The sequence below is a fragment of the Onychomys torridus genome, chromosome 4 (genome assembly GCF_903995425.1).
Source record: "Onychomys torridus chromosome 4, mOncTor1.1, whole genome shotgun sequence".
NCBI classification, from domain to species: domain Eukaryota; kingdom Metazoa; phylum Chordata; class Mammalia; order Rodentia; family Cricetidae; genus Onychomys; species Onychomys torridus.
Window position 1 is genome coordinate 10,022,082 of NC_050446.1, and position 12,480 is coordinate 10,034,561.

At 50.4% G+C, this 12,480-nt stretch overlaps 1 protein-coding gene and 1 pseudogene across 2 annotated transcripts in view; one reads left to right on the plus strand and one right to left on the minus strand.

The window, feature by feature from the left end:
- The window catches only part of Cfap77 (cilia and flagella associated protein 77), a 129,685-nt gene that overhangs the window by 80,309 nt on the left and 36,896 nt on the right, over nt 1–12,480 (plus strand). For both annotated transcript variants that reach the window (XM_036185281.1, XM_036185280.1), the window contains exon 4: nt 12,282–12,387. In XM_036185281.1, the coding sequence (XP_036041174.1) occupies nt 12,282–12,387 (106 nt within the window). The remainder of the gene's footprint in view (nt 1–12,281; nt 12,388–12,480) is intronic.
- LOC118581242 lies at nt 10,777–10,986 on the minus strand (annotated as a pseudogene).

Genomic DNA, 12,480 nt, shown 5'->3' on the forward strand with positions numbered 1-12,480 from the left:
AGGCTGGCTGCTTCCTCCCGGGGCCTCCCCCACTGCATCCTGTGCTGCCAGCCCTGCTTCAGGTTTTCCCAGTTAGGCTTCCCTGAGAGCTGGAGGCCAGTGCGAAGTGGGCTAGGGACCAGCTTCCCAGCTGCTGCCCTCTTCTCCCTCTGCATCCTCCTCCTCTCCACACCATCCAGAGGCTGCTGGGGCCTGGTGGCTCAGCTCCCTTGCAACACAGGGTACAGAAAAGCTATACTGCTAGGAGCTGCATGGTGAGAGCCAGTTTCCATCTCCCCTGCACACAGCTCTTTCTACGTCCCTCCCTTCTTGGAGGGGTGATAGGCTGCTTCTCCTCTTGCCCCCAGGTGCCAGGAGCCCCCATGGTGAATTTCCCAGCCCTCTGAAGAACATGCTTCCCAGCCACCTTCCTTCCCACTTTAGCCCAAGGCCTCTGCCACACTGGGTGGACACCTGTGCCAGGAAGCTGTTAATTGAATCACCCTGATGACGAATGTTAACAAGTTGCAAATGACCCACTAGACAATCTAGAAGTCAGGGCTACACTGTGATGGTACCTCCCCCTCCATCATTAGCTCTTACGTTAAACCCACAAACAATTAAGAAGTAATCTGTGAGCCCAGAGATCTTGGCATCTAATTAGCTCTCAGAGTCCTGCCAGGGCCTGGTCACCGCCCTTTCCTGTGGTACAACAGAAAGCCAAGGCAAGAGTCTGGGCGTCGGGGCGTTGGGGCGGGGCTGACCAGCCCTCCTCAGTTCCTACAAGAGACAGATGGCCAGCAGGGTAAGAGTCCTCTGCAGGGAATCGCTCAGAGTGGCAACCTTCACAAAATCATAGGTCTGGGGATGGAGTGTATGTACCCTGGGAAACTGTAGATTCCTTGGATGGAATGTCCCACCTGAGACACAGGCATCTGTGTGTGTGTGCATGTTTGTGTGACAGGGTGACAGTGTGCATGTAGAGGCCAGGGGTGCCACTCCTCAGACACCATCTACCTTGTTTTCTAGAGGCAGTACCTTCCATTGGCCGAGTAGGTTAACTAGCTGGCCACAGAGCCCCAAAGATCCGCTGTCTCCACTTCCCCAGTGCTGGGGTTAAGTGCGAGCCCCACACACTTGGCTATTTTTCTGGAGCTCAAATTCAGGTCCCGGTTCTTATAAGACAGGCACGTGACAGACTCAGGCATCTCCCAGTCCCATCTTCTCTCTGCATACTTTATACTCTTTCCTGAGAGTCACTGGTTTAGACAGCAGAAGCGAGGTGACTTCTGACCCAGGCTGATAAAGTGGGCTGGCATGCATTGGAGGAGTCAGGGGTGGCCATCCTCTTTCTCAGTCCTATAGGAGGGCTTCTGTGGGCCCCAAGACATCCCTGCCTTCCGGAGCCATTTCTTCCATTCACATAAGTCTGCAGTAATATTTTCTGGTTCCGCTGGGGTGAGGGGAGATAGATTCCAGGCTGATTTTTAAAAGGAATTAAAAAAAAAAATTTTTTTTTCCCATGGGTCCCTGAAAGTGTGTTGGGACTTTGTAACTTGCCTCTGAGGCCAGATGGACACACAGACTCTACCACATCTTGCTTAGCCACCTTCAGGGCTCCCCATCTCCCCACTCCTCCCTGACTCCAGGGCCCGCTCTGTGGTAGCTGAGGTGGGGCGATGTGACCAGCATGTGGTAAGGGCCCTCCTTCCATATCATGGGGCTAAGGGCTTCCCACGTGAGACAAGGTAGCATACCAGCTTGGCTCCACCTTCCTTTAAAGCCACTGGTGCCATTTCTGGGGTTGCCTCCCAGTCTCTCAGTGTGATTGATGCAGCCTCTGCACATGTCGGAAAAATGGATGTGACTTCATCTCTAAACTGTTCTTTGAGCTTTGGGGAAGAGAGTGACGTGTACTATTTATGTTGCATAAGAGGCAGAGACCAGGTTATAAGGCCTGGCTTTGCAGATGAACGGGGAAGCCCTGGGCACAGAAGTAGGGAGTGGTGGGGACTGTGCCCAACCCAAGCTCATGTCTCGTCTAACAGCACCAGATAATTTTTTTTTTTAATGAGGGCAATGGTATTACTGTATTGCCCAGGCCTTGAACCATGCTTTCCTGCCAAGGCTCTTGCCTCTGCACCTCAGACATGTATTGACATGTGGAAATGTACTTTTGGTCTGTGGCTATTTGAACCTGCAGAGGTGGGACCTGCAGATAAAACTGTACAGGTGAAATTGGGGAAACTCAAGTAATGTCAGTTGACTGTAGCAACGCCACCATCCTGGGAGTGACGTTTTGCTACAGGGTTGCAAGATATTATGGTCAGGAGAAGCTAGGCTAGGACTGTACAGAATGGAAGTCTGTGTTAGATCTTAACAATGCAAGGGCTGCTGCAGTGTTCTTCATGGAAATTTGTGTATGCATGTGTACGTGTGTGTGTGGTGTGTGTGTGTGTGTGTGTGTGTGTGTTCTCATGTGTGTATATATGCATATGTGTTTGTGTGTGTTGTGTATGTGAGTATATGTGTGTGTGTATGTGGTGTGTGTATATGTGTATGTGGTGTGTGTATGTGTGTATGTACCTGTGTGTGGTATGTGAATGTGTATATGGTGTGTGAGTGTGTGTGTGTGTGTGTATGTGTGTGTATATGAGAGTATTGTGTGGTGTGTATGTATGTGTGAGTATATGTGTGTGTGGAATGCCTGCGTGTGTGGTGTGTGTGAGGGTGTGTGGTGTGTGAGTGTATGTGTGTATGGAGTGTCTATGTGTATGGTGTGTGTGTGTCTGTTGTGTGTGGTGTGTGTGTGTGTAGAGTGTGTGTGGTGTGTGAGTGTCTGTGTGTGGTGTGTATGATATTTGAGTATGTGTTAGTATGTATGGTATGTGTGTGTGTGTGGAGTATCTGTGTGTTTGGTGTGTGTGTAGTGTCTATGTGTGTGGTGTGCAAGTGTGTGTTAGTGTGGTGTGTGTGTGTGTGTGTGTGTGTGTGTGTGTGTGTGTGTGCTGGCCAGTGAGCTCCAGAAATAGTCTTATCTCCATCTCCTCCGATGGATGACAAGCATGTACCACCATGCCCACCTTTCCACACGGTTTCAGGGATCAAACCCGGGTCCTTATGACGTCACTGACTTCGCCAGCTACCCAGACCTTGCAATAGAAGAAATGCACAACAACGCAGGGGCCAGCTTATTGCTGGAGTTTTAAACACTAGTTAATTCCTCAGTGACGTACTTACAGTCCCGCGGGAGCCACACCATGAGCCCACTGTAGCCTCAGCTCGGCTGAGAAGAAAGGCATGCTGGCTAGCTAGCAATGTGGTGCTGTCTAGAATACTGGTGCCATCACTGGACGCCATCCCTGGGCCCAGAGTAAGTCCCAGGAGTGGGAGAGGACAAGAGGTCTCTTTGGACGGCACCGCCTCAGGCTATGAGCTTTTGTTGTTGTTTTTAAGTCAGGATCTTACTGTGTAGCCCTGGATGTCCTGGAACTCACTATGTAGACTAGGCTGGGCCTGAACTCATAGAGATCCGCCTGCTTCTATCTCTTGAGTGCTGGAAAAGGCATGTACCACCATGCCCTAGTCATGGGCTGGGTTGTGACCCAAACCAGAAGATAAGCATGACCCATCAGACCTCTCCCTCTTTCTAAAGTGCATGGCTCACAGTCAAGGTCCATGGACTGTACGAGGCCCAGATGGAAAACACTGTCCGGTTTTCTTCTTTTTAAATTATTTTTGAAACAGGATCTTGCTATGTTGACTAGTCTCAAGCTCCATATGTAGACCAGGCTAGCCTCAAATTTGCATCAATCTCCCCGCTTCGTCTTCCGATAGCTAGATTTCCAATCATGCACCACCACACTTGGCTCATTGTCCACTCCTTCATCCCCTTGAGGCTGTGTGAATACCCATGCCGACAGCTCCTGGCTCCCCAGGAGCAGCGGACCGCTGGCATATTAGGGCGGATTTTAATTTTATTTTAACAAAATAGCTGTCTCCACTGGAAGAGGCGTCAAGCGTGAAAGAAGGGCCCATCTGGAGTGGAATCACATTGAACAGACCTCCGTGCTGTCATTGATTTTCTAGGAAGAAAAAAATCGCCTCTGGCTACTAAACGGAATTAGTAGTCACTGATGACCAATTATTTTAGCCCGCTGTGAACGGAGCGCTGCACTGAATCCAGTTTGTCAGACCCGAATCTCCTTCTTAAACACCTTTCAACAAATGTGTACCTAAAGTCCCTCAGAAGGCATCTTCACTTTCCTGGCTCCCGCCAAGTTCTGGGCTCGGCAAAGTTTTAATGAGCATCTCGGATGAAGATGAGCTTCTATGAGAGGGCCCCTCTGATCCACAGAGCTCTCGTGCGGAGGCGGCGGGCAAATCAGAGCTGTCAGGCCTCATTTGTACCCGCCCTGCACCACACTGCACCCATGTCAACCTAACATTTGCAAATGATCCCTCCATCTCCCTTGTGTGCTCACCCTGAGCCTTCATTGGAGATCAAGCCTTGGTCTGGGGTATCAATCGCATAGCTTTGAGGATGGATTTGATGGGGTGAATCTGAACTTTCTCGAGGCACACCCGGAGCCAGAGCTGATTTTTGTTTCATTTATTCCCCACTTTTGCACCATTACACTTAATTGTGACATGGTGTGGCTAAGAGTGGCGCATCAGGGCCGGAAGGGACTTCTCTGAAGGTTCCTTCCAGGTTAGAGCAAAGGATTTGTCAGAACTCTTAGCAATGACTTGGCCACCACAGCAGACGCTGTGTGAGAATCCATGGGCTGGTCCCCAGCTGACTTCAGAGCCAGGGGAAGCAGCAGGGCCCAGTGCAGGCACCCCATTGTGGATCAGCACATTTATAAGCCTTGATACCCAGAGAAAATAGAGCACATTTCCATTTCCTGGAAGCCCTGACATCTCCTCGCAGTCAGTCTCCTCCCCTTCCTGGGGGACCCTAGGTCTCACCAAACTCTCCAGCTCTGTGTGGACCTGGCTCAGTTCTTCCTGCCCCTCCCAGACCTGTCTGCACCACCTGCTCCCTCTGTGGTGACAGTTTGTTTTTTCTCTAACAAATAAAGTTTGCCTTGAGATCAGAGTGAGGAGCTAGTTACTAGTCAACCATAGAGGCCAGGCAGTGGTGGCACATACCTTTAATCCCAGCACTAGGGAGGTGGAGACAGGAAGTGATATGGCTGGGTGGAGAGAGGAGTTATAAGGCGGGCCGAGACAGGAACTCAGTCCCCTTTCAGGTTGAGATGCTGGTGAGGTAAGAGGTGGCTGTGGCTGGCTCCCTCGTCTCTCTGATCTTTCAGCATTTACCCCGATATCTGGCTCCGGGTTTTTGTTATTAAGACCACTTAGGATTCGCACTATATCCCTCCTCTGCATCTTCTCTTTCTGCACTCAAAAGAGCTTCAAATACTTGGGTAACTAGGCAGACCCTACCATCCTAAGGGCTGTCCTGCCCTTCTCCCCTGCCAATCTGCAGCCTCAGCCCCTGAGCTTGCGATGGTGGTCCCAAACCTTAGCTGGATATACAGAATAGAACAGCCCACCCAGATAGCTTTTGGGTAGTTTTTCAAGATCTACCATGAATGGCTAAGAACCACAGGTATCCGTGTGGTTCCCCTGATTTATGCTCAAGAAGGCATGGCCAGCCCCCAGGGGTAGAGAGACCCTGAATTTTGCTTTCACGGGTGAGACATTGACACTTGCCCTGAGTCCCTGCACCCTTTCTAAGAATGTCAGGCCATCCCCATTATGGGATTGTCTGCAGGGTTCCCTGAGAATGGGGTTGCTTCTCCCACAGCCCCTTCCTGGCCTCTGCATATGGGCTGGGCAGCTGCACTCAAGAGAGTCCGAAAGCCTCCAGAGATACTTGGTGTTTATCTGCGACTGTCCTTGGGAATGGTCTCAAACCACCCTGTGCAGTTTACAGACAATGAAGACAGCCTGGGGGCCATGGGTGCCAGACAAAGGAAAGGAAAATCCTGGGAGGAGGAAGCAGAGGATATTCAGGAACCCTTGGGGATCAGGAAAACAGGGGTCAGCTGAGAGGTGGCCAAAGGCACCTTAGGAAATGGGGCAGTACATCCTGAGGACAGCAGAAAGCCACAGGGCTCAGCTGGGAAGCTCCCCTAAAACCTTAGCTCCTGTGTGGGGTGGGGTGGAGACCAGGAGACAGTGTCTGGTGATAAAAACATTGCCTGGGCAAGTCTGGGGTCTCCTGTGAAAGCAGCCAGACTCCCTGGACCTGGCCTCCAGGTTTAGCTGGCTGGCCAGCCTCATTCATCCTAAACTACTGCCCTTGGTGAACACAGATTGCAATTTGTTGGGCTGTGGCATCTGTAGCTGGAAGGCTGAGAGTCCAAGCTTCACTGCTAGTGTGTGCTGTGTGACCCTGGGCAAGCCGTTTGACCTCTCTGGGCATCAGCTGCCCCAATACGACCCTTTCCTGTGCACATTTAGTGAGGATAAATAATTAAGCTTTTCTGTGTGAATCCCTCCAGCTCCTCAAAAGAGAGGTGTGCAGAAAGGGCAGCTGTAATTGTTACTGCAGGGCCCTCAGCCTGTGGCAAAATCATTCATGTTGGAGTTAGAAAGAGCTGCAATAAAAAGCTGAACTTCAAAACACACACACACACACACACACACACACACACACACACACACACACACGAAAACAAAAAACAAAACAAGCAACAAGCAAACAAATAAAGAGCTGTAACATAGCAACAGCTATGGCTTGTGTGTGTGGGGGGGAGGATATAAGGTAATTAGTTCCTAACAACACCTCCTGGAAAGGTCAAGAAGAGAGGGGTGTGGGCCACATGGCTCAGTGGGTAGCATGCTTGCCTAGCATGCAGGAAGTCCTGGGTTTAGTGACCCAGCTCTGCTCAAACCAACCATGCTGCCTCATTCCTTTAAAGGCATGCCCAGTACTTGAGAGATGGAGGCCAGAGGATCGGAAGTTCTAAGTCATCCTCAGCTATAGAATGCATTTGAGGGAAGCCTGTCTACATGAGACTCAGTCTCCAAATCCTAAATGAATAAATAGTCTTCACCCAGCTCTAAATCTCTAAGGATCTCTCCTGTGCACCTGACGGGGCTTGTTTTCTGTTTAAACTGAGACCCTCTTGAGGTGTGAGACTTCAGTGGAAGAGCGTGGGTTTGTTTTGGTAGTTGCTCTGTCTAAGCTGCTCAGTGTCCGGCACCACACCACCCGTGAGAAGGATAGCGTCCTCCCTGAAGGCAGATTCCTCCAGTTTAATCTGGTAATTTACTGTAACACACATGCAGCCTAATTTGTACCAAGCAAACTAAGGAAAATGTATCTGTCAAAAATTTGCCTAAGACTTATTTTCCCTTTCTTTTCTCATCCGCCTTACATTCTTCCTGCCTCTGTGTGTGTGTGTGTGTGTGTGTGTGTGTGTGTGTGTGTGTCCATCTGTCCATGTAGGTACATGTGTGCACATGTGTGTGGAAGATCCTCTGATGCTGTTCACCGGGTTTTCTGACATAGGGTCTCTTGGTGGCCTGGAGCTTGCTGATTCAGCCAGGCTGGCTGGCCATCAGCCTAGGACATGTCTCCACCTCCCTAGTGTTGGGATTGAAAGTGTGCACCACCATGCCCAGTGTTTTTTGTTTTTTTTAACATGGGTTCTAGGGGATTTAACTCAGGTCTTTATTACCCTCCACATATCTATGCAGGGTGGAGCCCTATCAGCTCACAGCAGGCACAGAATTGTTTCTGCCCTCTGGAGCTGGCTGCTGTTTAATGGTTGAGGTCCATTGGAGCCAGAAGGGATAGACAGGCTTATGCTCAGGTGGAACTCACCTAAGCCAGGGCTGTTTGGGAACCACAATTGAGGCCCATACGAGAAGAAGAGATGACATGATATGTGTGCATGAATGAGCATGTGCTGGCAAGAACTCCACCCAGAAGGGCTGGAAGTCTGGGGAAGTCATGCAGGGTAGAGTGAATGCCAGTAGTTGAAGAGAAAGCTGAACCTGGTGGACCATAGCTACGAGTCCAGGCTTAGCTCCGAAACTGGAGACCATGCAGGGGTGATAACATCCAATTTATGGCTTGAGTTTTCTCCACACCAGGCCAGCCTCTGCACCTGTTTATCCACGTTAATGAGCCAGAACAGAAACTAGCCAGCTTGTGGGTGGCCATGGAGGCCTAAGCCAGGGCTGCCTGTCATAACTCACGGCATCATAGGTTCCCCTTGGCTCAGCCCCCACTGCCTCTTTCCAGAGAAAAAGGGCTGGCCAGAGCAGGACACTGAGTGGGTCAGCCAGGCTAGGGGAGGGCTGAAGAGCTGGTCTGAAGTGATGGATACGGTGGGGCTGCGGGGAAGGAGGGCTGTTCGCTGGGAGCAGCCTCTTGGGGTAGATATTTCCAGATTACGCACACAGTGTCATTAGAAAGCACAGCTATAAATTAGGCTGCTCAGAGGCATGGGGCATGTAATAATTAAGTAATAAAAGTCACCACAGGGGTACAGGAGGCAGGAACAAAGAGCCACTGACTGTCTATGCGAACCAAAGCCTTGGATTGCTTCTCAAATAGAATCCAACTTAGCCAGATTCCCAGGTCCTCTGGTGCCCTCATGCCAAGTTGCAATAGTTTGGAGAAGTGGGTGGATATTTAGGGTTCTGGCTAACTATCTGGTTGTCTCCAGGGCCACACAGTCTCACTCATATAAGGGGCCTGTCAGGGATTACAGCTCACCAGTGCCAGGGCAGCGGGGAAGACTGAGAACCAGGGCTAATGGCATCTGGGGCTCAGTGCCAGCCAATTATACCAACTAGGAATGCAGGCCTATGTGGTCAGAACTTACACACTTTCACAACAATCTAAAAAGTTGTTTTGAAACGTTGGCTGTCCTATTTGTGTGTACATAGGTGTGCATGTGTGTACATGCATGTGGAGGTCAGAGGTCAACCGTGGGTGCCATTCCTCAGAGGTCTACCTGGTTTTTTGAGACAGGGTCTCTCACTGGCTTAGTGCTTGTCAAGAAGACTAGGCTGTCTGGCCCCAGAGACCTACTGGTCCTCCGTTTCCCCAGTGCTAGGATCACCAGTGCATGCCAACACATCGGGCTGCTTTTACACAGATTCTGGGGATTAGAGTCAGGTCCCCATGCTTATACAGCAAGCACTACACAGACTGAGCATCAACAACCCAGCCCCAAACATCTGTATCTCTAATCATTGACAATGGTTTCAGACTTCAGTGTTGCCGTACAGACCAGATCCAACAAATCCAGGGGCAGAGATTTGCAGCCTCTGGACCTTGCTGGGCAGACATGGGGGCTTGCTTCTCCTGTGTCTCTACCACTCACCTAAGGTTTGAATGGCTCCTGATATCCTCTCAGGCTGCTTTGGGAAACTATCAGCACTATGACCATCCAGATGGGTGTCTGTATGCAGCTCAGCATCCTGAGCCCTCCAGGTCACGAGTGGCGGGTAGACAACATGAGTGCAAGTCCTCACAGCTCTGGAGGTCACAAGTCTGTCCTGAGGTGTCTCCTCTCCCCTCATTCGAGGCCCCAGGAGACTCTAGCTTGCATTCTGGGTGGCCATTCCACTGGATAGCGCTAGTCTGGAGGGCTGAGGGCTGGTCACCTTTCTCCACACATGTGCCAGAAGATTCCACACACCTCCCACGGCATGGCTTCTGGAATAGTCTCTGCTGGCCGCCACTAGTGGGGTTAAAATGATCATTTTTATCATTTATTTATTTATTTATTGATTGATTGATTTATTGATTTATTGATTTATTGAGTTGAGGATCAAACCCGGGCCTTGCACTTCCTAGGCAAGCGCTCTACCACTGAGCTAAATCTTCAACCCTAAAAATGAACATTTATTTGGTTTGTGATACTGGGGCTCAAATCCAGTACCTCACACAAGCTAGGCAAGCACTCCACCATTGGAATGTCCCTAGCCTAGAGGAGCACCCTCATGCTGTGGCTCTTTACCACAGTGGTCAAGTGATAACATCGAGACCTGGCCATTCTGAACTGAGGCTGAAGCGACCATCGGCCAGGTATTTCCTCTTAGCCTTCTAGCCGGTTCTGCCACCACTAATGAGCATCCCCCCACACTTCTACTGACTATTCTAATTATTATTATATATTTAAGTTTTTATGTATAGCTATGTGTCAAGGGCCTGGTGCCCTTGACAGCCAGAAGAGGACATCCAATCTGGAACTGAAGTTACAGAGACAGCTGTGAGCTGCCATATGGGTGCTGGGAACAGAACCTGGGTCCTCTGCAAAAGCACCCAGTGCTCTTAACTGCTGAGCCCTGTTTATCTCTCCAGCCCCATTATCACATATTTTTAGAGATAGGGTCTCAGTACCCAGCCCAGGCAGTCATCCTCACCACACCCAACTTGAAAATTATTTTTAAATAAGTTTAAAAATTAACTCTTAGAGGGTAGGGAGTTGAGATGGGGTTTCATGTAACCCATGCTGGCCTTAAACTCATATAGCTGAAGGTGACTTTAAACTGCCTCCACCTTCTGAGTGAGTGGAGAGTGGGATGGCTTCCTGGCTGGTCACCATAGGCAGTGGGATGGCTTCCTGGCTAGGCAGTATAGGCAACAGGCCTGCCTCCTGAGTAGGTACTGAACTTGAGTATCAGAGTTTTTCTTGGTACATGGCCACTGTCCATTTCACACCTTTTGTTTGTCTGTTTATTTACAATTTTATTTAGTAATTAGAATTTAAGAGTTTAATCCAATTTTCAGATCACATGTCTTAAACAATCTTCATTCTGTTAGAGGGATGAATTAAATGTCCTCATTTTAAGTAGCTGGTGCCTCCCTATAAAGAAAGAAGCAGCAAATCCAGATCAAAGTACACAGTCATCATAGCCAGCCACCACTTGTTTTTCACCAAAATGTCAAATTCTTCCCCCTGGGCCATTCTCATAGTGGCTATGACAGACCATGGAGGTGGTGAGCCTCCAGATACTCTGGTCCAACATGGTGCTGCTCTGTGAGGGGCACAGACATGGAAGGCAGCATAAATGGCCGCATGACCACAGTCTGCTTTCTCCATGACCTTGTTCTACAGAGCAGCTGCACACTCTATCTTGCAAGCTGCTTAGAGCTCAGCCCCAACCTGGGAGCGGTGCCCCACCCTCTTTGGGGGATTTAGATCCACGTTAGCTTTGAGCCTTGTGGCTCAACTGACCTCACTTGGAGTGCTGCCCCACACTGCTCTGGGACCAGCCTCTCCTCCTCATCACTAAAGTGATAAAGGATGACACCTGCGGACAGCACCTGCAGACAGCACCTGCAGACAGCACCTGCAGACAGCACCTGCAGACAGCACCTGCAGGCAGCACCTGCAGGCAGCACCTGCAGACAGCACCTGCAGACAGCACCTGCAGACAGCATCTGCAGACAGTACCTGCAGGCAGCACCTGCAGACAGCACCTGCAGACAGCACCTGCAGGCAGCACCTGCAGGCAGCACCTGCAGACAGCACCTGCAGACAGCACCTGCAGACAGCACCTGCAGGCAGCACCTGCAGACAGCACCTGCAGACAGCACCTGCAGACAGTACCTGCAGGCAGCACCTGCAGACAGCACCTGCAGAACACTCAATACTGGCTCAGTATTCCAGGCTGTAAACAATTAAGACATCTAGTGCTGCTTCAGAAAGAGATGGGTCCTTGTGTAAAGTTGACATTAGTTCTACTAGGCCAGTGGGACTGACAAATGTGGGGCCGAAATCTCCAGAGCAGAGACAGAGTTTAAGTGAGAAGAGACCACCAAAGGTGGGGAGCATTTTGCTCATCCAACTTGGCAGCATTCTTGCTGACGTGGACCAGAATAATCAGACCCCAAGGCTGGGAATGAAGATCCTGAGCAGTTCCCAGGGAAATCAGATGCTGAGGCTAGACCACCTGCTTGGCAGGAGTCTTCTGCAATACTAGCCTCAACAGACTGAGGGCAGAGCCCTGCATGGGGGAGGCACAGTAGAAAGGGATCTGGAGAGCCTATGAACCCCCATCCAACATCAGTCTAAGGATCTTTATACTATCCAGATAAAGCGTGGAGGTTCCCCATGTTTTCAGAGCAGTTTGTGCATGGGATCTGATTCTCTGGGTTTTCTGGGTGCTACTGGAAGCTTTTCCTGGCCCTAGGGAGGATGATGTGGTCTGCAGCTGGTGACGGTGGGGCCTGTGCTCTGTGGAGAGGGAGGTGTCTGTTCTATATGTGGGTGTCCTGGTCTTCCCCAGGACTCAAGCTCTATGAAACTTTCTCCCCACAGGCCATCCACACCCTTCTTTGACCTGTTACAACATCGGTACCAGCAGCTGTGGGTACAGGAGCAGAAGGCCACTCAGCAAGCCATCAAACTGGAGAAGAAACAGAAGGTAGTCCTGGCCTCACTTCTGAGGGGCTGAAGCTTGGGGAGGGAAGAGAGGAGTCAGCATCTGTGGGGTCAGTATGTAGTTGGGGCAGGAGGC